At 40.4% G+C, this 23,845-nt stretch overlaps 1 protein-coding gene across 3 annotated transcripts; it reads right to left on the bottom strand.

Moving 5' to 3' along the window:
* Positions 1–2,226: 2,226 nt before the first annotated feature.
* Positions 2,227–23,030, bottom strand: canx (calnexin). Of its 3 annotated transcripts, none has more exons than XM_037076694.1 (16): positions 22,880–23,030; positions 16,458–16,694; positions 14,589–14,662; positions 12,721–12,779; positions 12,483–12,624; positions 12,312–12,393; positions 12,001–12,193; positions 11,665–11,854; positions 11,318–11,431; positions 11,065–11,221; positions 9,759–9,974; positions 7,345–7,464; positions 7,012–7,107; positions 6,572–6,701; positions 6,402–6,490; positions 2,227–5,989 (listed from the first exon to the last, which is right to left on the bottom strand). In XM_037076694.1, the coding sequence occupies exons 2-16, from the start codon at positions 16,689–16,691 to the stop codon at positions 5,930–5,932; spliced, it is 1,956 nt and encodes a 651-aa protein (XP_036932589.1). In that variant the 5' UTR covers positions 16,692–16,694; positions 22,880–23,030; the 3' UTR covers positions 2,227–5,929. The 3 variants fall into 3 exon arrangements, with proteins under 3 accessions (XP_036932589.1, XP_036932590.1, XP_036932591.1); XM_037076695.1 differs by having other exon boundaries at positions 6,402–6,484; XM_037076696.1 differs by lacking the exon at positions 7,012–7,107.
* Between the last annotated feature and the right edge of the window lie 815 nt (positions 23,031–23,845).

The following is a 23,845-nucleotide window of genomic DNA, read 5'->3' as shown; positions in this document are numbered from 1 at the left end:
ACCCCTTGATAATACATGTAAATCATGTACATCATTAATATAAAAGTTGCTAGCGATTCATTACCGAACTCTTACGTTACTTTCATAGCTGGCAAAGTTGAGCTAGCTAACTAGCTAGCAGGTAATGCTTGAAAATTGGTTTTAACAACCAAGATAAAATATAGATAATTACTCTGTGCATTTACAAATGAAGACCAGTATAAGCATCACAAAGGGCCTCTGATACAATATAGACAGTTGACAATTCAAAAGAGGTCAATATTTCAGCAACTTACCTCTGGAACTACTCGACGTGCAGAAACGTAAGTGAATGAGGTTCAGCGCACAAATGACAGTTTTTGGAACTAATTCGAGCTCCATACCCCAGAAGTAGGTGGTAAAAAGCACCACCATTTTTTTTACAGCGGAGGTCTACGGGAGTGTCACCACCCTGATGCCTCTCTAGAACAGGCATCCCATGTACAGAGGCTTTGTCCTTGCTGCAGCAGACCAAGGTTTGACTCCCAGCCTGGGGCCCTTTGCTGTGTGTCACTCCCTCTCTCTCTCTGTCACCTCTTTAGCTATTCTGTAATAAAGCCATAGAAGGCGAAAAAAAAAAAAAAAATTTAAAAAAAGGTTTGAACATGATTACTGAGGCTTTCTACCCATATCGGAAATTACAGAGTAATTAAAAGGTCTTTCTGCAAATAGAGGGAAAGAAATGAGAAGGTCGAAAAAATAATATGCTCATATAGAATCAAAACTGATATATGGGGGCAAAATTATTACCTTTTTAAAATACCAAAATTGCTTTGCCAAGGTATTTTTGAAGCAGCCCAACCCTTTCTAGAATACAAAGTCAAAATGAAACCATTAAAAGTCAAAATTATGAGATACTAAGACAAAATTGTGTTACCAAGTTAACAAATGACAGGACATGTGTCCGACTTTATGTTATGACTTTGATTAAAAGCACATTTTCCAGTGAAAATTCTGACATGATTTGAATTATGGCATCAAAAATTTGTTTCAGTTTGATAGAGGGATTTCTCAGATAATGGCACCAGAACAAGTTGATATGAGCCATTATAAAAATAGTTATCAAAGCTGCACTCTGTAGTTTTGGACAAAAAATTCAAACTCAAAGAATTTTAATATATACAACATGAGGTAATAATACAAACTCAGAAATATGTGGCAGACTCTGCCACATATTTCTGAGTTTGTATAAACAAATTAAAATATTATATACATTTTGGTGTCCTTTAAGGTCAGTTTTTTTATTCAGTTTATTCTGTCACGAACAAAAAAAAACAGCCAATAACAATCTTTTTCTGCTCATTAACATTTTTTCAACAAAACTACATAATGCTCCTTTAATTAAAACATATGTACACATGTAGTGTAGAGAAACTCAACACAGCTGTACAGCGATTAATGTACATAAACAAAATGATCAGCTCAGTTCTCAGATAACGTGATCATCAAGAATAACATTAAAATGTTGCTTAACTGTTAAAACATGATCAATATTCCAATAATACGATACGTATGATGTCCAGTAAATATACTAAATCTTGCTTATTAGTTAATTTCCTGTAAACAAGTATTTTTATGTCACTGAAACATCTAAATATCAGATTACTTAAACCGTTGTCTTTTCTCATAAAGGAGCAGTCCGTAGTTTTGTTGAAGAAATGTTAATGAGCAGAGAAGGATGCACATTGGTTGATTATTTAGTTTGTTTAGGCAGAAAAAAAATCAAACTCTTTGTTTTCATGACTGAATAAACAAACTACACAGTTTATACTGTTTTACTGTGTTTATATGTGGCGGACCCTGCAACCTCCCTCGCTTCAAACAGTGTTCTGGGACCTTGTTTTCCTCTGAGAACAGCAGGTTTATTCACTGATGAAAACAGTTTGTATTTTTACCACATATATTGTAAATACTAAAATTTTAAGTTGGAATTTCTTCTACTGAACTACATAATGACCCTTTAAGGCATCGCAACATTCCAAAAGTCCAAAGTATTGTATAAATTATAAATCAAAATTTATACAATATCTATGAAAAGTACTTAAACCACTGTCTTTTGCAAAACACCCTTTAAAAACATAATTTATAATACAAGTCTAAATGTCTGACCTAACTTAATAAGAACATAAAGTCAGTGATTAAGATCAACATCACCTGTAGTTACCTTTAAAAACAGCGAATCTGAGTACATTAAAAACAGTCGCTCAGTTTCCATTTGGCCTTTTTTATTCATCAAAACAAATGCTGACTGCTTGTCCACACACACACACACATCAGGCTCCATCATCACAGTATTTCTATTCAAAGCTGGACCTTCCTGTGGTGTGTCAGCAGGTCCATCTCTCTACAGAGTGTGTACATCAGAAACAGGCTGGGCCAACAGTTTAGTTTAGTTCAAACACATTTCAACAAAATAAAAAGTACAGAGTTACAGAGTCATGTAAAGTTTCACCAGCAGATACAGTGTTCAGTCTAGTCTGTTAGCTAGGCAGCTTCAGCCGGACGTGACCGGAGGAAAGAAAAAGAATCTGAGGCTAAAAATAGAAGGGGGATGATGAAGAGAGCGGCTGAAACATACAATCTTGGCGGGAATGTCACGCTGCTGCTGCTGCAGGAGGCGATTTGTCCTAAAGCATCATAAACTGACACTTTAAATTTAGAGACGACACAGGAGAAAAATAAAGACTAAAAGCAGCAGAGCTTACAGCCAAAACCTAACTAGCTCATGTTTACGCTAAGGGGAGAAGGAAAATAAAGGTTAAAGGTCACCTGACATGGAAGCAAGGCCCAAAATCTGATCTCACAACAGCCAGAGATACAAACACATCATCAGCTCTGGCTTTACACCTGCCCACCATTTACTAGTCAACTGCCTGCCAAACGCTTGTTCATGATTGGTGGGAATCCTGAATTAAATGGACAGAAAACAGACATCTGAAAGAAAAATTTAGTTGTTTAACTGTCTGGAACACAGAAACACGGACAGAACAGACATGTCAACAGTCACCTCATGGACACAAGACGGGACGAATGTTTGTCTTCTTCACACGTTCAGATTCACAATAACAGTTTTGTTTCAGAGCTCTCTGAACTGTACACCAAGAGTCACATTGAAGTAGAAGTCACAGCATCTTTATAGCATGTCTTCATCTAGTTTCCTCATAATCCTTTTAGTTGATAACATGATTGGTAAAAAAGAACACAGAACTAATACACTGGCATCTTTACAGGAAAAGTTCATGGAGTTATTTCATGAAATCCTTGAGAGAATTTCACCACCCGTGGAGAGAAAACTGGATATTTTGTCCTGAAGGCGCAATGAGAGGAAAGGTCAGGAGGTCACAAACGAAAAATCTGGTTGTTGGGATATTTTGCTCAGGATTCAAGTGTTCGGACAGAAAGAAAACATCATTCCTGTGAGTTTTGTCTTCCCTATGACTGTCAGGTTTTTAAGTTGACTGGAAGCCATTTCTGATGACAAAGCTATGTTAAAAAAGGAGCAATATGCAAGATTTTTAGTTGAAAACATTCATAGCAAAAATATGTGTAGCATGCTGACGAGCTAACCCCAAGCTCCCACTTCTGAGCTAACGGCAGCTACAGTTAGCAGCAGTTAGTGGTTCCTGATGAATTCAACAGGTGTATAATTCGTATATACACTGCACCTTCACGGTATATTCTTTAAGATAGTAGCTTTGGTTTGTTTTAACAACACCTAGTGGTGACAAAATGACTGACAGTGTTCACTTTGGCACTAATTGATGATGCCAATTAATGCATAAAAAAAACAATTGCAGAATAAAATCCAGTAACAAACAGATTCTAAGTTTGGAGTTTGTTCAGCTATTGTCACATGACCCAAAGTCTGTCACAGATGGAGAGCAAGCTTTGGAGGAAAGCTGGTAAGTGAAACATGAGTGAAGAATATTTTGTCAAAAGGATATAAATCAACTTTCACGCTCAAGTGCCGTCTCTTTTAAACATGGGGCTAAACTCTAACATGGCTTCAGGATCCATGCAGGAGAGCGTCTGTGATTGATGAAGGTGTCTTGGTGCCGCAGGTGGACAGGCGAGAGTAAGCGCCTGAGTTTTTCCCTTAGTGCCTTTTTCTTTTCATATGGGGTTGATGAAAGAGGGACTGGATGTCTGTCCACCTGCTGACATGGTGATTTTTAATCTGCTTGGGGGGCTAAACCCAGGGACAAAGATTCTGAAAATAAAGTCTGATTGTTGAAGTAAGCAGTTATACAAGCTGCTGGAATGTTTGTTTGGACTGAAATCTCAAAAAGAAAAGAAATCAAAAAAAGTCTGAATCATTAGACTAAAACCGGTTTCTGTAGTCAGAAGCTCATCTGCTGCCTGTAACCATCATCATCAATCATCTGTATGCGCACAGCTGGTCCTACAGCATCCACCTCTGTGCCGGGTAACATCACCTGGCAGTCACCCTTACCAGCTCTGACACCTTCTCTGCAACCATTTCAGGCTCTGTATTTCTGAGCAGGGTGACCTCTGACCTTTCCCCGTTGCCATCAGGACAATAAAACCTCGTTCAGGGGACAAAACGTGACCTAAAGCCGTCAACAATGGAGCCAACAGCTTTGGAACAACTAAATGACAAGAATCAAGAAATGCAAAAATAAAAGTTGTGTCCATTGGAGTGTTCCTGTTAGCGTTTTTTAAATTAGCATGTTGCCAAATTGGGGGTGATTTTAGGATGCCAGCTGACTCATGTCAAATCTAGAGAGGCTAACATGCCAACCGTTAGTAGGTGAATAAGCTTTTAGCAAGCTAATTAGGTTGGAAGTTACATTAGCTGCTGGCTTTAAGCAGCCTGTTGTTTGTCCATGCAGGATGATAGTAGGCTACTTTACATTGTAGTGCAATTAGGCATCATGAGCTAATTAGCAGGCCAGAAGACCAACTAGCAACACTTTTAGTCAGTTACTTCTCTGACCATTCCAGGTGCACAGAAGGTTTATGATCCAACTGTTAGCAGGTGAATGTGACTAACAAGCTAGTTGCTAGCCTAGCAGTTGGTGGGAAGTTGGTCACAATATTTGCAGGATAATCAACAGCTTATTAACAAGACTATTGGTTGGTGGTTTCTCTGACAGTTTGTTGAATAAGTCTGACTACTGTTAACTTAATTAGCACCCTGACAGTGAGCTATTTAGCAGACTGGTGGTAGCTTTAGCAGGAAGATGGCTACTTTGGATTGCTAACTATGAAAGCTAAATTATCTACTCATCCAGGCTAATTAGCAAGATTTTCGTATTAATGTTCTTGACCTTTTGTATGCTTATCCTGACCTTCGGTAACCTCATTAGCGGTGGTGGTGGGCTACTCAACAAGACTCATGGTCGGTGAATTCTCTGATTATGTGTATGCTAATCCTACCTGCTCTTAGCAGTAGTAGCTTGTTAGTAGCCCAAGCAGGATCATGGTAGACTTCCTAAGATTGGATGGTGGTAGCCAAACATTCATCTGTCAGGAGACTGATTACAAAGTTGATGAGAGCTAATTAGCTGTTGGTAGGGCAGGGCACTTGCTAGCTCAGTATGGCGCTGGGCGGTGCTTCGGACGGGACTGGACATGTTGATCCCGCAGGTTCGAGTCTGCTCAGGTGTTGTTAAGGAATGATGAAGGAAGTTTTAGTTAATCTCAGTTAAATCTCTTTCATAAACAAAAATCCTTTAAATCTCGCTAACTCAGTCCTGTTCATACTGGAATCATCATCATCATTCGTCCATATTGGAGGTCTTGATTAGGTTCCTGTTGGGTTCACGGCTTCAAAACGGGTTCCATTCTGGTTTCATCACCTCAGAGCAGAGGAGAAAGGGAGCAGGGGGTATTTTAGGGTGGGGGTCAGGATAGGGATGCTGAGGTCAGGGCTGTGGATTCAGAGATATCAGTCCCTTCTGACTTTCCTGTTCCTGGGAGATCTCCGCAGAACGTCATCCTCCAACTTCTACAGAGGAAACAAGACAGAGGTTGTCATGTATTGATACAAACGAAGAGGACACAGCGCTCCCACCTCATTCATAAAACTACTTATCGTTTGTTCCCTGAAATATTCACAGACATGGTAATGTTACGACTTTTTACTCCCAGTATGTTTAGTCTTGTTCTCCAACTTCCCTCCTTACTCTCACACAATTACACATAAACCTTTTATGCAGAATTCTTGTTGTTGTCGTCCTCATCATCATCATCATATTATTATTATTATTATTTTATCATATTATTGTTTTATCATCATCATTATTATTATTAGTATCATCATCATCTTATTAATGTCTTTTTCTTGTAAAGACAAACTCGCTTGAACGCAGTGTTACACTCACATCACACCAACACAGGAAAACAAAACCCTGTCTCACCTCATCAGCTGTCGCCTCCTTCTCGTCCTCCTTCTCTGCATCCTCTTCCTCTTCAGGATTATCCTCTCCATCACTCTTCTCTTCTGTAGCTGAGAGAAAAGTTTGACGAGTCAGTGACAGACAGATAAGACACAGAGAGATTAAGACTTTTCTGAAGAAGTCGTTGTAACCTGGACTGCTCTTCTCTGCCTCTTCAGCCTTCTCTTCCTCCTCCCCCTCCTCTTCTTCTTCCTCTTTCACGTCGGGCTGAGCTTCATCTGTCTTCTTGTACTCTGCTGCTGTCGTCGCTGGAGTCTTCTTCTGTACAACAGACAGCAGAACAATTCAGCTTGACTTCCGATGCAGATTCAGAACCACTTCAATGTCACATTTATAGCTTCATCTACACAAAAAAAATCTGAAAAAGAATTTGGTCGCACCAAAACAGTTCTACCTTATTGTCATGGTATGGCGGTTGCTGGTGACTAATGACGTTTCTCAAGTGAACACACACAACACACACACTGTTTATGCTACAGCACCACAGAATAAACAGAACGGTCACCATCAGCAGCACAGAGAAACAAGCACATCAGACACGAAGCTAACAGCTAACAGCAGCGTCAGTCACCAGGCCTGAGGAGATGGTGGACGGGCGTCTGGCTTCCTTTAAGTCTTCCTGTAAGGTGTTGAGACTCAACTGACCCTGAGCTGATCCTGAAGACCTCTGTGGACAGTCACACACACTGGGACATCAGCTCTCGTAACAGGCTGCAGGAGAGTTCATGTCAAGGAGACATTCAGGACTCCTTTCTTATGAAGGATTCCTGATGAGTCCTTAAGCCTCATCACTGAATTTCCCTCAAAGATCCATTTATCCAGCTAACACAAGTCTGTGTGTGCGTGTGCCTATCCCTGTGTGAGTGTGTCCGTGTGCGAGTGTGTCCGTGTCCGTGTGTGTTACCTTTCCGGTGCAGCAGAAGACGATGATGAGGACGAGTGGTAGAGCCACAGTGAGGACGTAGACAACCCAGAGCCACGGACGCTCCTCTGCAGCGTTCAACATCTGAGTGGCCAGACTGGGCTGCAAACACACAAACATCATCAATGAGTACACCACATGTCGTTGATCAGAAATGCTCCCTGCCTGGTAAGCATCCACAGCTCCTGACAGTTCATACACAGGCTGTGAAACACTTAACGTGACCAGTAAAACAGTTATAATTAAATGTTGTCCTGGTGAATCATGTAGCAGTACCAATGTGTCCCTGAACGCAGCATCTGTCTGGATGAAACCTGTAACAGTGACCTGACACTCTGTGATGGTTACTGAGTAGGGATGTATACCGAGGACCAGTATCATTTGGTACAGGCTCCTAATTTGATTGGTACCAGGGTACCGTTATGATTCTGGACAAATGGTACTGTTATCGGTACTTTTTGTTTTGATGATTTTTTTATCGTTTTGTGATATGGATGGTTTTTGAACATCTACCCGACTTTAATGACTACAAACTTAACAACAAACGAAACTGGGTGCCGCTGGCAGGCACTGCAGTCTTTAGCGTTAGCCGGGCTGCTATCTTAACTTTGTTATAGCAATAAAACACACTGCACTCCTTTAGCTTCATACTATGCACGCGCTCCAAGTGTTTGGTGACGTTGATTACCCCGAATTTCCACTGGACACTGGTTTTGCTCCGCCGTCTGGTTGCATTTTGAGTCAGCCATGGCAGAGTAAGGTAGACAGCTGGTGTCGCAAGGCCGGGGAGTTTCCGCGATAATCACATGATCACTCACAAGCACAGTTATAGGTGTGTGTTATAAAAAACACAACAGGAAGTGTTCCCGACCGAACACTTAGCAGAAGAGCTTGTGTTTGTCTCTTTCTTGAGATTTGTGTGCTGGTGTCAACACGGAGTGTTTTAATTTGAAAAGTAACCGGATGTTATGTTGTTATTACGGTGCTTGACTTCCTGCCTGCTCGGTGCTAAATTCAGCTGAATTGCTGCGTCATGCTCAGAAGTAGATACAGATACAGGAGTATTTGTAATTGCATAGCTTCTGTTCTGTTGAAGCTTTATTATTACATTGTGGTAATAAGAATAAGGTTGAATCTTTTAACATCATGTAAAGTCTTTTTTTTTGGCCTTTTCTGGCTTTATTGATAGGACAGCTGAAGAGTGTGACAGGAAACAGGGTAAGAGAGGGGGAGAGAGGGTCGCGCGCACTACCAACCGAGCTAAGCGGCGCCCCAAATTCATTCTCTCTTTTTTTTTTAAACACAAAATTACATGTTGTAGTATTGGTAAGAATCGGTACCAATAAGGAGTATCTTTATTGGTATCGGTATCACTAAAATCCTAACGATATACATCCCTATTACTGAGTAGACTGTTATTAATCTTCACACCATCTATTTGTGTCTCACAAAGAGATGCTGCTTCCTCCAGAGGATTTCATCATCGCTGAGGTCACTCATGTTCAAAGTCATATTTCATGAAGTTATGAAAAAGAACCTTGAAATTTAAAGTATCTGAAGGTAAACTGGGCCTAAAATATTTGACAGCATAAACTTTATTTGCTGCAATCATATTGCAATCGTGTTTCTTTGTGAATCTGACAAGCAGATGTTTCTTTACATCGAAGATATTGACATTGTGTCAGTGTGATGATCCTTAGTCTCTAATCTGAGGGGGTTAAATCAAAATTAAACTGTTTTATAAATCTACATTATGATTAGTGTAAGTTTTATTTAATTCTCATTAAAAACACTTTCATAAAAAGTTACTCCACTGTTGTAATTCATCATTCTTGGTTCAAGTTATTTGATTGTTGGAAGGGTTTCAGGAAAATTACAAATTCAATTAATTTCCACACCAGATTTCAAAGTAGCAACTAAGTTTTTCTTTCTTCCTTTAACGCAACTTGAAGTACTTTAATTCATTTTGTTGCCTATTGCCTTATTTCATTCTAATCTATGGTATCAGAATGATACCTCTTCACCTGTGCCTTTTATTGTTAAAGTTTTTTTATTTTATTCTTCTTGGGTCTTTGGTCTTATCCACCAATTTCTTATGTGGAGCTAAATATTCTGTGGAGATGTTTAATTGCTGAATTGTGGAATCTATCAAGTTTGTGATATAAATAAATAGAAAAAATATTTGTATTTTCTGTGTATGTAGCACAGTCATGTAGCTGTATTTTATTGTGAAATCCTGTTATATCATGAAAACAAAGATAAAACTTTCATCCTTTGTTCCTCTTTCGTACCTTCTGATGCCATGTTGAAAATTTTATTTAAAAAGTCTCCTCAGCCAGAACTTCACTTCTACACTCGAGCACTTTCCTCTTCAAATCGACCCTCCCTTCACTCACCTCAGCGGCACCTTCTGCAGCCTTCTTCAGCCCCCAGCCGTCATTGGCCCAACGATCAGCCGTGTTGCGGTCGTCTGTGATGAAGAAGTTGTCGAAGAAGATGTCAGAGGTCATGGACCAGAGCTCGAGCCCCAGTGCGCTGAAGGGAGTCATCTTGAATGGCTGCAGATCCTCGAAGAACGCCGGGTTGGGGATCTTCCTCGGTTTCCAGACACCCTGACAACACAAACGTGTATTTAGTTGTGTCTTCAGTCTTTTCTTCTCTTTTGTAAAAAGGTCATAATTAGGGATGTCCCAATCCGATCTGCAGAATCAGGACTGGGGCCGATATGGACATTTTCCCAATCGGCAATATTAAACATGAACCCAAGTCACTTTTTTTTAAAAAAAATGTCAGAACACAATTTGTGACAGAACTCAGACACGCACGTAACGTTACTATGGCAAACATGTGGATAAAATGTCTGCAGTGTGGAAATATTGTAAACTAGAAAGTAAAAGTAGTCCAACAGCAACATGTAACATCTGCAATATGACCGTTTCGCAAGGGGGTAACAAAAGAGCTGCATTTAATACTACAAATTTGATACAATAAAATATTACAGAGAAGGTTATTCAATTCATTGCTTCATCTGGATAACCAGCTCATCTCCGTGGTAGAGGATCAGGGTTTTCCTCGTCACCTGGAGTTTTTGAATCCCCGGTATGCCCTACCATCTCGGTATTACATTACATTGACTCCACTTTCAAGTTACAATGTGCTGGTACACGCACTAGTTTCGTGGGTCTGACGCAGCAAAGCATGTAAAACAGCCAATCGAGGAGATGCTGAACACGTGTGAAATAGAAAAGCAACGCATCCACGTCATTTTACAATACAACGTAAGGAATATGAAAAAAGCAGTGGATGACATGGAGGCAACAAGCGTAGGCTGAGTCACACACACACTTCAGCTGGCTGTACAAGAAGGGTCTGCTGTCAAAGTGCAGCATCACAGACTCACCTGCTAACACAAGGAAGGAGATAGGCCAATGCTGCAATAGCATATGCAGATTAAGAAAGAGCCATATGAAAGTATTTTCTTTGTTTCAACAAAATAAAAAATAAAAATAAGGAACAGCTTGGATGCAGATAGCTGTATTGTACAGGAAAATATTAGTTAAGGCTAACTATTGGATCGGGACTCGTATCGGCATTTACTAAATATTAAAGGGACTCGGATCGGGATTAAAAAAAAAAAAATCCTAATCAGGACATCCCTAGTCATAATCTGAGTGTCTAAATAGGGGTGGGGTTACAGCTCACCTGGTAGTTGGGGTTGTCAATCATGGGGGGCTTCCACTTGCCCTTGTAGTTGGGGTTGTCAATCATTGGTCGTTTCCAGGTGCCACAGCCAGGGGCGGTCTCACAGGCAGGGTTAGGGACCTGAGGAGCCTCCCACTCTCCGTCCATGTCCTCATCCCTGATGGACAGGAAGTACACACAGATAGTTATTAGACAAATGGGTGGTGTCAGCCAATCAGTGAGCTCTGTCTGTGATGTGACGATATAAACTCACCAGTCTTCAGGTTTGACGGCGTCTGGGTCTCCGATATACTCGGGCTCGTCATCTAGCCAACCCTCAGGTTTAGCTGCGTCTTCATCTGGAATCTGAGCGGGAGCGTCCTCGTCCCTGAAAACAGACAGACATTTTAACAATTGCTGGATGGAATGAGAAGGGAACTGTCGATAATATTCTGTTCTTTATCTGATATTCATTAACTTCAAGTACTTCCACAAAAAAAAAAGAAGAGAAGAAGCACACATGATCTTCACCATGTAGTAAACTAGTCAGTGACTTCGATTCAGGAATATTTAGTTTGGAAACCCGTTCAATGTCCAGAATCAACCGTCATGTGTACTGACCAGTCTTCAGGCTTGGTGGCAGAGGGGTCCTGGATCTTGGGCCTCTCATCCCAGTCCTCGGGCTTCTGGTCGTCAGGGTCTTCAATCTCAGCAGGGGGGTTCACAGGGGGCGTCATGTCCGTCAGCAGGCTGCCGCTGTTCACTACTGTCTGATCCACCAGCACCTCGAACGTGTTGTCAGGATTCACCACTGGGGGGCGACAGAGACAACCTTTACACCTGATCTGTCATTCATGTCTCACCCAGTGTGCACAGGTGTGTGTGTGTGTGTGTGTGTGTGTGTGTGTGTGTGTGTGTGTGTGTGTGTGTGTGTGTGTGTGTGTGTGTGTGTCTTACCCAGTGTGTACAGGTGTGTCTTCTTGTCGGTGTAGTAAGTCCTCAGGTCAGCGTCAGGTTTCTTGGCGTGTTTCTCTTCGTACTCTCCAGTTTTGGGGTTTTTGTGTCTGAAGATGAAGTGCAGTTTGTAGTCCTCTCCACATTTGTCCGGTCCGAACATGATGGTGTACGGAGTTTTATCTACAAACTGGTCCTGAACAAATGCACACACAGTTTAGGGAGACCTTGCCAAGAATGGTACAGAATTTCAAGATGATCAAGAATTTATTCCGATGTTTTAGAGGTGTTTGTGTGTGATGAATCAGACTAACCAGGTCGAGATCAGGAGTCTGAGTCAGAAGCTTGACGTAGGCGCCGCCACAGTCGATACCTAATTGGAAGTTCACCTCATACCTGAACACAGAAAGAGACAGCAGAGTGATAAACAAGTCCGTCAGACCACTAGCAAGGAGAGGTGCCATGACAGAGAACGGTGTTCTTACTGGATGATCAGGGGCTTTGTGTCAAAGGTGAAAGGCCGCAGCAGCTGGGCGGAAATGGCGTGATGTTTGGCTCGAGATTTCAGGACCAGACCTTTATCTCCGGGTAGCTTACTGTCCTTCATCTCCTCCACGGCCCATTTACCTGTTCAGAATGACATCATCATCATGGTTTGTTTATTTTAGGACATCTCAGCTGATCAGCTTCAGTCTAACAGTTTTGACGTTGTTGTTTACCTACCATCATACTTTGCAATGTCTTCATCAGCATCCTCCTTCTTAGCGCTGGATACCACCCACCTGAAACAAACAAAGGAAGTTCAGTTATACACACCTTAGCAAAGACCCAGAAGTGTTTTAAAAATGTAGATCAGTGTTTTATCCTCAAGAGACCCAAAAAATATTCAATTTACGGTCACAGAGGAGGAAAGAAAATAAGAATATTGACGTTTCTTCAAACATTACTGAAACAGACTGATTGCTCATCAAAATGGTTGGTTATTAATTCAACAGTTGGGAAGGAATTGATTAATTGTTGCAGCTATGACACAGAGGATATCTGGATAAGAACCAGTTTGATATGTCAACCACAAGTCTAAACACTGAGGAGCTGTCCACACCAGCCCGGTTGGTTATGCGACCGTGAAGTTATGTTCCTGGTTTTACTGTTCTGTCCACATGCAACCATGCTTTTGGAACACTGAAACCATGGTCATTTAAACCAGAGTCCAGGGTGAGGTTTTCAGCCGATTCGGGTTTCAGCGGTTGCGTGTGGATATGACAACTGCGAATATTTCCATTGCTTACGTCAGAGCTGAGCACGTGCCTCTGTAAATATTGTATGCGCATCAATGTAAACACAGAGAGTAACGACAGTTAAAAGGTGATTAGAGGTTGTTAACTTGCTTCGTTGGATAACTTGGCTAAAATGGACGTGACAAAGTTGTTGTTTACTGGCTTGCTGTCGGCTGTGTTCGGCTGTCAATGTCCAGCTGCTCAACCTAATGCAACAACAGTGGCGCCTGGATGAGCAACGAAGGAGACTGCTCCTCTTGCTAGCAAACAAACGATGCACCCTTGCAAGACACCATTGTTGTTTGTGTTTTGGTATTTGCCACGCTTCCCCTTTCCGGTTTTAAACCATTTTGATTGGTTAAAACTGCCTTCGCGTTTTACCTTACATCCCCACCTATTGCTGTGGATTATGTATTACACGTATATTGCATCACTTGGTGGCAGATTTTACAGTTGCGTGTGTACAGAGTTATTCTCGTTTTTTTTTTTTTTTTTTTACACTACTCATGTGGACGTGGAATTTTATTTAACAAAACCGCGGCTGCAAAATAACCTGGTCTCGTGTGGACAGAGCCTTAATTTGAAGCCAATTAAAAAAAAACAACAGGCCATATACAACAACAGCATTCGGTCTCACTCTTATCGCTGCTGGTTGGTGATAGCAGATGATAAGAGCGCAAAAGATAAGTGTGGAAATGCATGATGTGAAACTTGACTACTGAAACGACAGGAGCATATTTGATAAAACGGAAGGAACAAAATTATTTGTGGTCTCAAGTTAGAACAGTTTCCAAGTGAAAGTCCAAATTAAGACTCCACGGGCTGTGACTGATGAGGAGAATGGATGAGAACAAAATTCTTATTTCCTTCTTTTTTGGCTCCTCAGTCCTCTTGCCCATGATCCAGAAATCAGACTCAGCACTCCATAGTGAAGGAGGTCTAATTTCCCAAAATTCTGCTTCTGTTATATTTGTTATTTTAAATGCTAAAACTTTCTTGCTTTCACTGTTTATGCAGCACCTTAGGTTTGAATTATTTATGACACATTGTTGACTGAATTAAAAGTAAATATCCAGGTTGTAATGAGCTGACAGAGATCATTAGAAACAGACAGATGATGCAGATGTGTCACGTCATTTAACTGACACTGCTTCAAAATGCGGCTCTAAATGCTCTTTGCCTGGCTACTCTCTCCTTGTGTTTCTTCCTCCTATGCTGACATCTCATCTGGGAGGGACCAATACGTGAGGAAAGGAGGCAAAGAGGTATAAACTCAGAAATGAGAAAAGGAGTACATGTGCGTAATGTGCTCACCCGTCAAGTGTTCCCCGGTCAAAAGACTCCGCAATGAAATGTTCCCCCATTGGCTCTGGAGCTTTGTAGGTCACCTTAGATACAAAGAAGAAAGTGTTAATGATGAAGTAAAACACAACAGAACATGTATTCTGTTCCTGACCTCTGTCCTCACTGTAAGGGTATAATGATTGCCCCATAGGTAAAAAATCTTGTGGGTATGTTAATTTTTGCATTTTTATTCATTTTATTCAAAAGAAAAATAGAAACATGATGATGTGAGCTTTGCTGCATCTGTACCAATCAATCATGGAGACCCAGATTTGCAGGTCAGGATGTCTCAGCAGCGCTTCAGTGCATCATTATTAGAGCTGTCCCAAACGATTATTTTTCAAACGATTAATCCAGCGATTATTTTTTCAATTAGTTGACTAATCTAACGATTTATTCAACGTTACATGACAAAACAAAAGCAACATAGTAACTAACTGTTGTTGGTAACTTATATGAGGAAAAAAAAATACCACAGTTGTAGGCAGAGCAACGTCTGTCCTCTCGCCTGTCCTACTGACTCTTCATCACATTTCTGCCCGGAAAACAGCATCTGTCACCGGCAAAAACCTTTAACTCACTCAAGTGGTTGTGCTGATAGAAATCACCGCGATGGTCAGCCCTCCCGACCGAGGCTTCAGTGAACTTTCCCCCAGAAAACAGCCTCCGTCCCCGCAAGTGACAGAGTCATACAGCGCCCTGTTTACTGATGGTGATTATGTAAGAATGTAATTTAACTCTCACTTTCCAGGATGTTTATGGGGCCAGGTTCTCAATCACTACACATTATAAACAGTCAACGGGTTTAGATTTACAGGGGGGGACACCTGGGAAACCCACCGACGTCATCATTATGACGTGTACCGTCACGTCTCTTTGGGAGCCGCAGCGCAGCTTTCTGTGTGAATTACACGGTGGTTCGTCTTTACTCCAGCGGTGCTTCGCTCTGTGTGAATGACCAACAGCGGAGAATTGATCAACCGCTGCTGCGGCGTTAATGCAGCGTCTCTGTGTGAGAGGGGCTATTCTCAGCCTCTGCAGGTACTACCACTTCCTGTTTGGGACGACGCGTCGACGCAAATTATTCATGTTGACAAATTTATGTCATCGATTACCCAGTCCTAATCATTATAATTTACAGACAACACTTCTGTTTTGGAACGATATAAATAATGAAGTCAGTCTCAAGTTAAAAAGGTACTGAAGAGAGAAGTCCCCTCATGTTCTTCTGCAGACCATTTTCTCTTTGTACCTTTTTTGAGAAAAATTACAAATCAATTATTTACTGTTAAAGTTCTGCTTCTAATCAAGAAAATGATTTAGAACATACAAAAGTTTCAGGAACAAACTGAAACAGATTAATTCGACCTCAAACTGAAGTGTGTTGCGTTTTCTTTTGCTTCCAGTATGAATGCAGGTCAGTAGATCAGCAGGTCAGCTCACTGTTCTTACCAAACTGACCTCCTGTTTGGACCGTTAATAAGTAACACAGACACACTTCCTGGTAAACATCCTTATTGTTTAAATGAAATGTCATAAAGTTAAAGAAGATCAGTATATTTTCATGGAGAGCAGCAAGTAAAAGTGAAGTTAGTTGTATTGATACAGCTCAAAATCAAAAGGATTTACAACATAGATTATGTGACACCCTCTACTGTCATGTAGTGAGAGGTCTACAAAACTGTCATAAACCACATTTGTTGTTGCATATAAATACCTCCAAAATGATTCTTTTGCAGACTAAGAAAGAAATAATTTCTGTGTGATGAATATTGGATACAAAGCTCAAAATATGTGTAGCTACCCAAAAACAACTTTTGTCACATAATAGAAGATTACCTTTGGTGCAGGAGGAGTTTTAGGAGCAGATGAATCTTCATCCTGCACGTCTCCATCCAGCTCCTCCATCTCCTCTTCCTCAGCTCCTGCCAGACCCAGATCTAGCTCGTCCTCCACGTCAATGTCGTCACCCAAACCTTCCTCAACAAGCTCCTCAGCCCGAGATAGCGGGGCTACACTGAGGCATAGGAGGCCTGCTGCCAGAAGAACAAACAACCCGACCCTCTGATCCATAGTCTGCACAGAGGAGGAGAAGAAAATGATCACATCTGGTCCAGCTGTTTGGATTCTGGCTTGTTTTCAGTCTCAGTAGGACAATAAGTTTGAATAACATGCCGTTATCAGGCTACAATAATCCTTTTTATTCACGTCCTACATATTTAAGGTCTTTGAGCTGTCATGACGTCTATCTTAACATAAGTGAGAGGCTGAAGCATGATCAGAATTCATATGATCGGCTGAGTGATGATCATATGACCATCCCAACATGCACTGCTGTTACAGCAGGAATTCTGGTGTCACATTTTTCTACAACATTTTCCACACTTTGATCAGTTTTAAACAGTCAGATTTCAGCATTGAATGTAGTCACTGTGAAAGATGTTGGTGCATGACTGGTGGAGGATCAACCCAGACGCACACGATACAAACTGATCTGTAAAGACTTTTTACAGCTGAAATCTTAAACATCTTGAAAATAAACTGAAAGTGTTAGCATCAACTGCATGTAAAGGGTGTAAATACAATTATTTCAGATCACATGTCTCCATACAGCTAGTCTGCTATGATCACAGATGAGCGGTATGGAGATACCTGATGTTTCATTGGTTGTTCCCCCATTTTAAATCAAGTCTCCAGCTACTTCAGTTGTTTGGCAAAATGCTGCAACTCTGTTTTACTGTGAAGTTCCAGGAATGTTCTCTGAACTACAATGCTTAACCTGACTCTATACCATCAGAAGGAGGAGAGGATGACTGGTTCTCACTTTTTGGGTAAACTGTTCCTTTATTGTCAAATAAAATGTCTTGTGTTTTGGCCACTGCCCTTTCAAACAGTCTAACTATATTTTATATATTTATATATTTATATAGTTTTTGCTTAATCAGTGTTACAGTCTCATGTGGTAAGATTAACTGTAATTTTCCTGATTTTAAACCAAAAAACCCGACAAATGAAGAACGATTCACAAATGAATGAGTATCAGCGCAGCAGGAAGTCCACATGTTGATTCATGTTTGACAACTGCTCACATCCCTGCTGAATTTTAACGCTCCACTGACACTCTGAGGATTAGTTGTCTATAGCAGCAAACACAAACTGTGTATTGTGTCTGCCATCATTCACACACACACCCTGGCACCTATCCATCGCCATGGTGAACAGGCAGCACCCACAGGACACTCAGCCTCTGCTCCGTTAACCTTAATGAGATTACACCCCGTGGGATTACTGCAGCACCCCACAACACACACGGGTAATTTACTCTGCAGATAAACACTGTGGAGTCTGTGGTGAATGGGGGTTATCTAACACACACACGCACAAGCACAGGGTTTAGAGGTAAGATCTTTAGCCCGAGCCCGAGCCCAACCCGGCCCGAAATTCGGGTCGGGCCGGGCCTAAAATGTCAATCATTACGTTCGGGTCGGGTCGGACTCGGTCTTCTCTCTCGCTGACTTTTTTTTAAATAAATATATGTTTATAAAAATGTATACTAAAACGATGTGTGGATACTAAACTAAGGAATACTTGTTGTATATAAATAATTTGGATAAAACGGAGAAGGCGGCGCTGTAAGGTAATTGCTATATAACTACTACTAAACAGGAGGCGCAGAGCAAGAGCACGCTTTGCGGACATTTCGTGAACGTATTCTTGAAATTTCGGGTTTGCTTCGGGCTCGGGCCTCCAAATCAAGTTAATTGGTCGGGCTCGGGCTGGGTCGGGCTTTAATGCCTGCGGGCCTGGGTCGGGTCGGGCTGGATTTTTTAGGCCCGATCTTACCTCTAACAGGGTTGGTAGTATGTAGATTTATTCACCTCACAGCAAACTTTAAGACTGAGAAAAAATTGTTTTTCCCCACTGTGAACTACATTTGATTTACAGGATAAAATCAACAACATGAAAGATTTAAACAGTACAGGCTCATATATGCTCATATCCAATATCTGCTCTGTCACTATTTATTTTATTAGACTTGATCAGGTCTTAATTCACCAAAATAAAGAAACGTTTTGACTAAAACAACAGCTGAGTGGACCAACAACCTCAGGAGCTGTGATCCTGTGTGTGTGTGTGCGTACGTTTGTTTCTTTACTATGGAACCTGACTCAAACACAGGATGGGATGTGGGACTAATCACAAATTGACCAATTAACCTATAAAAACAACTTTAGATAAGAGCTAGCAGATAAATGTTATATGTTGATGTGTAAAATACAATAAAACCAGCTCTCTGCTCTTCAGCGTGTTAACCTGCCGCTACTCATCAGCAGACTGCCAGGCTAATAATCAGATTAACAGGATTAGCATGCCTGGCTAACAGCCCGGCCACATAGTGATGAGTGTGACCACCACCACGACTTTCTGTTAGCTTTGCATCAAAGCTAAGGGCTAGTGGCCACATGGCATTAGAAGGATTTAGCTGCAGGGTGACAAACTCCCCAAAGAAATAATGTATCCTTACCTTTAAAGATTGAACTTCTATTAGCAGCCATGACAGGACATTAACCCTTCACTACTTCCTGCCATGTGATGCATCATCAACCTGCCACACGGCTGTTGAGCTAAATTGTGTCTTAACGTGAAGTGAACTGGCTCAATTAAGCATCAAAACTGACACCATCACTACTCAGTACTCAAGTCTTTAAACATGTCAGTACAGTTTTCACAACAGTTGGCTTTAATGTTTGCTGATGCTTCAAGGATCAGTCTGATATTATTCTAAATTATCCGTATTGTCAACAAATCTCAGGTTCAGACTTTCTCGGCTCCTCATTGGTTCCTCCTAAAGACAGAAATGTCACAAATATAATCTAAGGCTCAACTGGGGGCACAAACTGAATTATTCCAACCTATACTGTAATTAAATTGGCATTATTCTTAATAAGTCACACCAAGGGGCTTTTATTTCCAGTGTATACAAGATCAGTTTGGCTCAGTTGTTTCCTAAAACAGTTGTTCACTATTTTTCTTAAGAGTTTGTTGGGGGCAATTTCAGTGATGGATTAAATGACATGTGCTGCTCTGGTGAGTATCTGTGACAGCAGGACAGTGTGCGACGATGGACTTCCTCCATCCCCGCTGGAGTAAAGAGCTTTTCGAGGGTCTCTGGCTGATAGCAGCGTCTCTTAATCAGTTAAGAGAAAGGAGCTGAAGTTGCTGTTCTCCACCCAGACTTACAGTCAGTTAATCTATCGATATTAGAGTCAGTTAAGCCTGCAGGACATCTGCTGTGGCTCTGATTCACTGTCTGATAACCACACTGCTTTCTATCAGAGTTTGATTAGGAAACAGAGATGTCTGGAGGATGACTGGACTATGTTGGTGAACATCACTATAAGGCTATATTCCTGTTATCAGTTCATCTGTAGGCTACTCATTGGATGAACCCATTGATCTATGAGATGTTATTAGGCTCAGAGTCCAAAATGACATCTTCAAATGTCTTAATATGTCCAGGAACTGTCTAAACCCCACAATATCAGATTTTCTGGAATATAAAATTAATAAAATATAAAAAGCAAGAAAATCTTCACATTTCAGAAACTGTAGCAAACATTACATTTCAGAGAAGATAGAACACCTAATTTTTACTAATGTGACAATATTTATGAAATCTCTATAAATGCAAGAAATAAATCCACTATCAATCATTATACAGAACTTAACATTTCAACTAAGTTGAAATAACACTGAATTCATTAAGAAAATTGGGTGAATTTATTCAATTGTTTCAAGCATTTCTGGGCATATGATGATGAGAGTGGATGATTTTAAGAGTACTAGCGCTTCTTCAACAGACAAAGAGCAGAATGAGCCTTTATCAGCCTGCATAAGTGAAGTGAGCAGCAGACAGACAGGACCGACAGGTTACTGTTTAAACTGAAAAAACACTGAGGCATCATTTTCATTTAGAAAGTGAATGACTGACTGTGTTTCTACAAATCTGTCACTCATCTATATCAACTGCTTAAAAACAATGAGCTTTAAAAAAAAAAAAAAAAAAAAAGGATTCTGAATATTCTCTTACTGAATATATATCTATAATATACAAGATTTTAGTTATTGTGAAGTCAGGGCACAGTTCTTGACACTGATATTTTGTTATTAAAACTGTATACAATATCAAAATGGGAACAAAATGTACATACAGTTTCAATTTTATGAGACTGATTTTCTAAACAGACATTGTAGAATGCTTATCTATTTGAACAAGATTTCAGGCTTTACCGATAATGATTCAGCAAGATTGATCAATGTTCTTAGCATGGGTTATCAACAAGTTAAATGAGATCAGAGGTTACCAAACCTGCAGATCCACATTCAGATTTTACCCGATTTTCAGCTGTAGCAGCCATGTGACTACATTTTTGGATTCACCTGGGTGTCAGTGTATTAACTGCAGTAGAAATGGATTGATATTAAAGGATGGGTTCACTTAATAAATCAAAATTTATCTCTTTACCCTTTGGATTACACCAGACGAGCTGTACAGAGCCATTTTATATTTCTGGGGTTGTTTCATACTACAAATTTGTAAAAAGATGCTATTTTTAACCTTGAAGATTTCATCTTAAAAAAGGGGTGTAAATAACATATTTTCAAATCAGTTAGAGCAATCTTAAATGACCATTTGGGTGTGTTGCCATTTAGTGTCTAAATTCACTCTGCTGCTTAACTGGCCAATGAACTTGAGCAGAAATTTGTGATCTCTATAATTTGGAGGAGATTAAGTACAGTGTCAGTTTCTGTCTGACTGACTTCAGATCAGTGCGGGTGGCGGTCAGACACAACGTCCTGAACCCTGAGAGAAACCAGCGGGTTGCACCGGTCGGACTGCTTCGTCTGAGAGAGGAACATTAACCATACCCCATGTGGACTCTGTGAACACCACTTTCTAACACAAAATCCAGCATCTGACTTAAATGATTTTTGCAGCATTTCTCTGTTTCTCACATCTGCACATGTCGGTGAAGCTCCAGTCACTTTGAATCACTACTAGCATCTCAGTTCCGGTGTCCAGGTCAGACTGAATGGTGAAGTGCTAGGGTTTGTCATTACTTCAGCAATTAAATTCAAAAAGAAAAATGTTTTGACCCTCCTGTTGAAGATGGTATACCTTCAAGAAGTTCACTACAAATCACATCTTTAATACCACAATTTCAACAAGCAAGAATCTCATTCATAATGTATGTTTTTGTTTCACCTATAGAATAATTAAAGAAAACACTAGTAAAGGGGAAAATATGAAATCAAACCTGGTTGTGTTTTTAAAGCTACATTCAGCAAGAACATCATTGAATAACTTATGAATGAATTGAATATTTGAGATTGTGGAGGACGTTTTTGTTACATATACAAGAGAATGATTAATCAAATAACTAATTGACAGGTTGCAAGCAATCAATCATTGCAGCATCTTACCACTTGGCAACTGAAGAAAGAATGGGACCTCTTACAATTTTAAATAAAGTTAAATATTAATTAAATTAAATATTTGGCATCATTAAATAGTAAGCAGCAATAACATCATTTTATATAAAGTTGTGTGTTTGAACAGCATTTCAGGTTGTAAAACGTTGCTTTGTAAACGCTTGAGGGTCTTGAAGATGCTAACGTTAGCCCCGACACAGGCTCATTCATTAGTTTTTAACAGCATTCTATTTAAACCACTTTGTCTGAGCATTTCTACTGATATGTATGTTCAATATCAATTCATTAATCTCTCCGAAGTGTCGCCGTAAGAACAACCGCTCTCGGTTTAGACAGCTAACGTTAGCTTATCTTAGCTGCGATGCTGCTTATGAAACAACTGTCAGTGCAGGAGCCGAGCCAAGAAAACTTACGCTGTCTTCTGACACACACAAGCAGAGTTTGATTCGCCTGAAGAGTAATAGTTTCACTGGAATGTTAAGCGAAATGTAATAATGATGTATATGCCAACTGAAGTTAGTAAAGGCCATCGCTTGAGGCTAACTGGCTAGCTGAATTCACCTGTAGTTAATTAGCCTCAGTTAGCCATTCAGCTCAATGCTAACAGCACGCTGGAAACAAGGAGCTTTATTTTTAACGGCTAAAAACCTCTATTATCTAAATAATTAGTGTTCAGACTTTCTAAATAAACGGACATTTCTCATAAAACGTCCCACTCCCGCTGTGCTACCCGTTTAAAAGTGACATTTATCGGTCTCTTTACTCACCTCCGGCTCGCTGATGTGACCGCCAGGGAACTACTGAGGAGGGTCACGTGGGATATCGGAGGACAGAAACCGCCTTCTCCGGTTGCTGATTGGTTATCGAGAGCGAACATTTGACGTTTCCTGTCAACTGTCAACAGCTGATTGGTCGAAGGAGAATCTCAGTCGTAGTGGACAGTGCGCCCCCCCCGCCCCGTATCTGAACCTCGTGGACAGCCATGATTGGTCCAGCTGTGACAGGAAGTGTGCGATGATTGGGTGTAGTGCGGCTGATGAAAAGGCTGAGATTGAGACGGATTTTACTAGAATCCATCAGAGTGAAGAGTTGTAAAAACACTAAATGATTTTTGTCATGTTTATTAAAATAATTAAGACTCTTCTTATTTCAGCTCTTTGTTTATGAACTCAACATGTCGGCTCTTATTTTAAAGAAAGGAGATACATTATAGTATTTAAGTAGTGAACAAGGTATTGCTTTAAAGCACTACCTTATTGTATAAAAAATACACTTGCTTTTACTTCCTTATATTTCTGATTAATCTGCTGTAATGTTTACTTCGCTCAATATCTGATGACTGTCAAATATACAAAAAAGTCAACCAACTCCAACAGTAAAATCCTGCTTCTACATTATTGCATGAGTCATAATGTCATAGGGGACATTTTACTGCATTGAGTACCTTTACATATTTTAACTTAGAGATGTCACAATATTGCGATATTCACAACCACCATAATGAAAAATTAAATATTGCTATTGTGTTGATAATACACATGTGTTAAGATGGTGTGAATAATCCAGTTAAGATGTTTGGCCTTCTGCATCTTTTGTTTGTGAGTTAATCTGGTTCACTATTGACTGAGTAGCTGATAGTTTAGATAGCTGTAGATTATTTTACAGTTCTGATTAGAGACCTTCTTCACGTCCCTACACTGATACTTGGAGAGTCATTTATTTGACTGAAAAAG

This window comes from Acanthopagrus latus, chromosome 18, assembly GCF_904848185.1.
Source record: "Acanthopagrus latus isolate v.2019 chromosome 18, fAcaLat1.1, whole genome shotgun sequence".
Classification (NCBI taxonomy): domain Eukaryota; kingdom Metazoa; phylum Chordata; class Actinopteri; order Spariformes; family Sparidae; genus Acanthopagrus; species Acanthopagrus latus.
The sequence above is the reverse complement of the archived record's forward strand: the minus strand, read 5'-3'. Positions and strand labels throughout refer to the sequence as shown.

Bases quoted from the DNA above. Each gene is read 5' to 3' on its own strand.
- canx (XM_037076694.1), bottom strand. From the start codon at position 16,691: ATGGATCAGAGGGTCGGGTTGTTTGTTCTTCTGGCAGCAGGCCTCCTA. The intron at 14,663-16,457 runs GTAATCTTCTAT...TTTGTATCTAAG, and splicing joins AAACTCCTCCTGCACCAAAG to GTGACCTACAAAGCTCCAGA. The intron at 11,855-12,000 runs GTAAGACACACA...GTCGCCCCCCAG, and splicing joins GACACACCTGTACACACTGG to TGGTGAATCCTGACAACACG.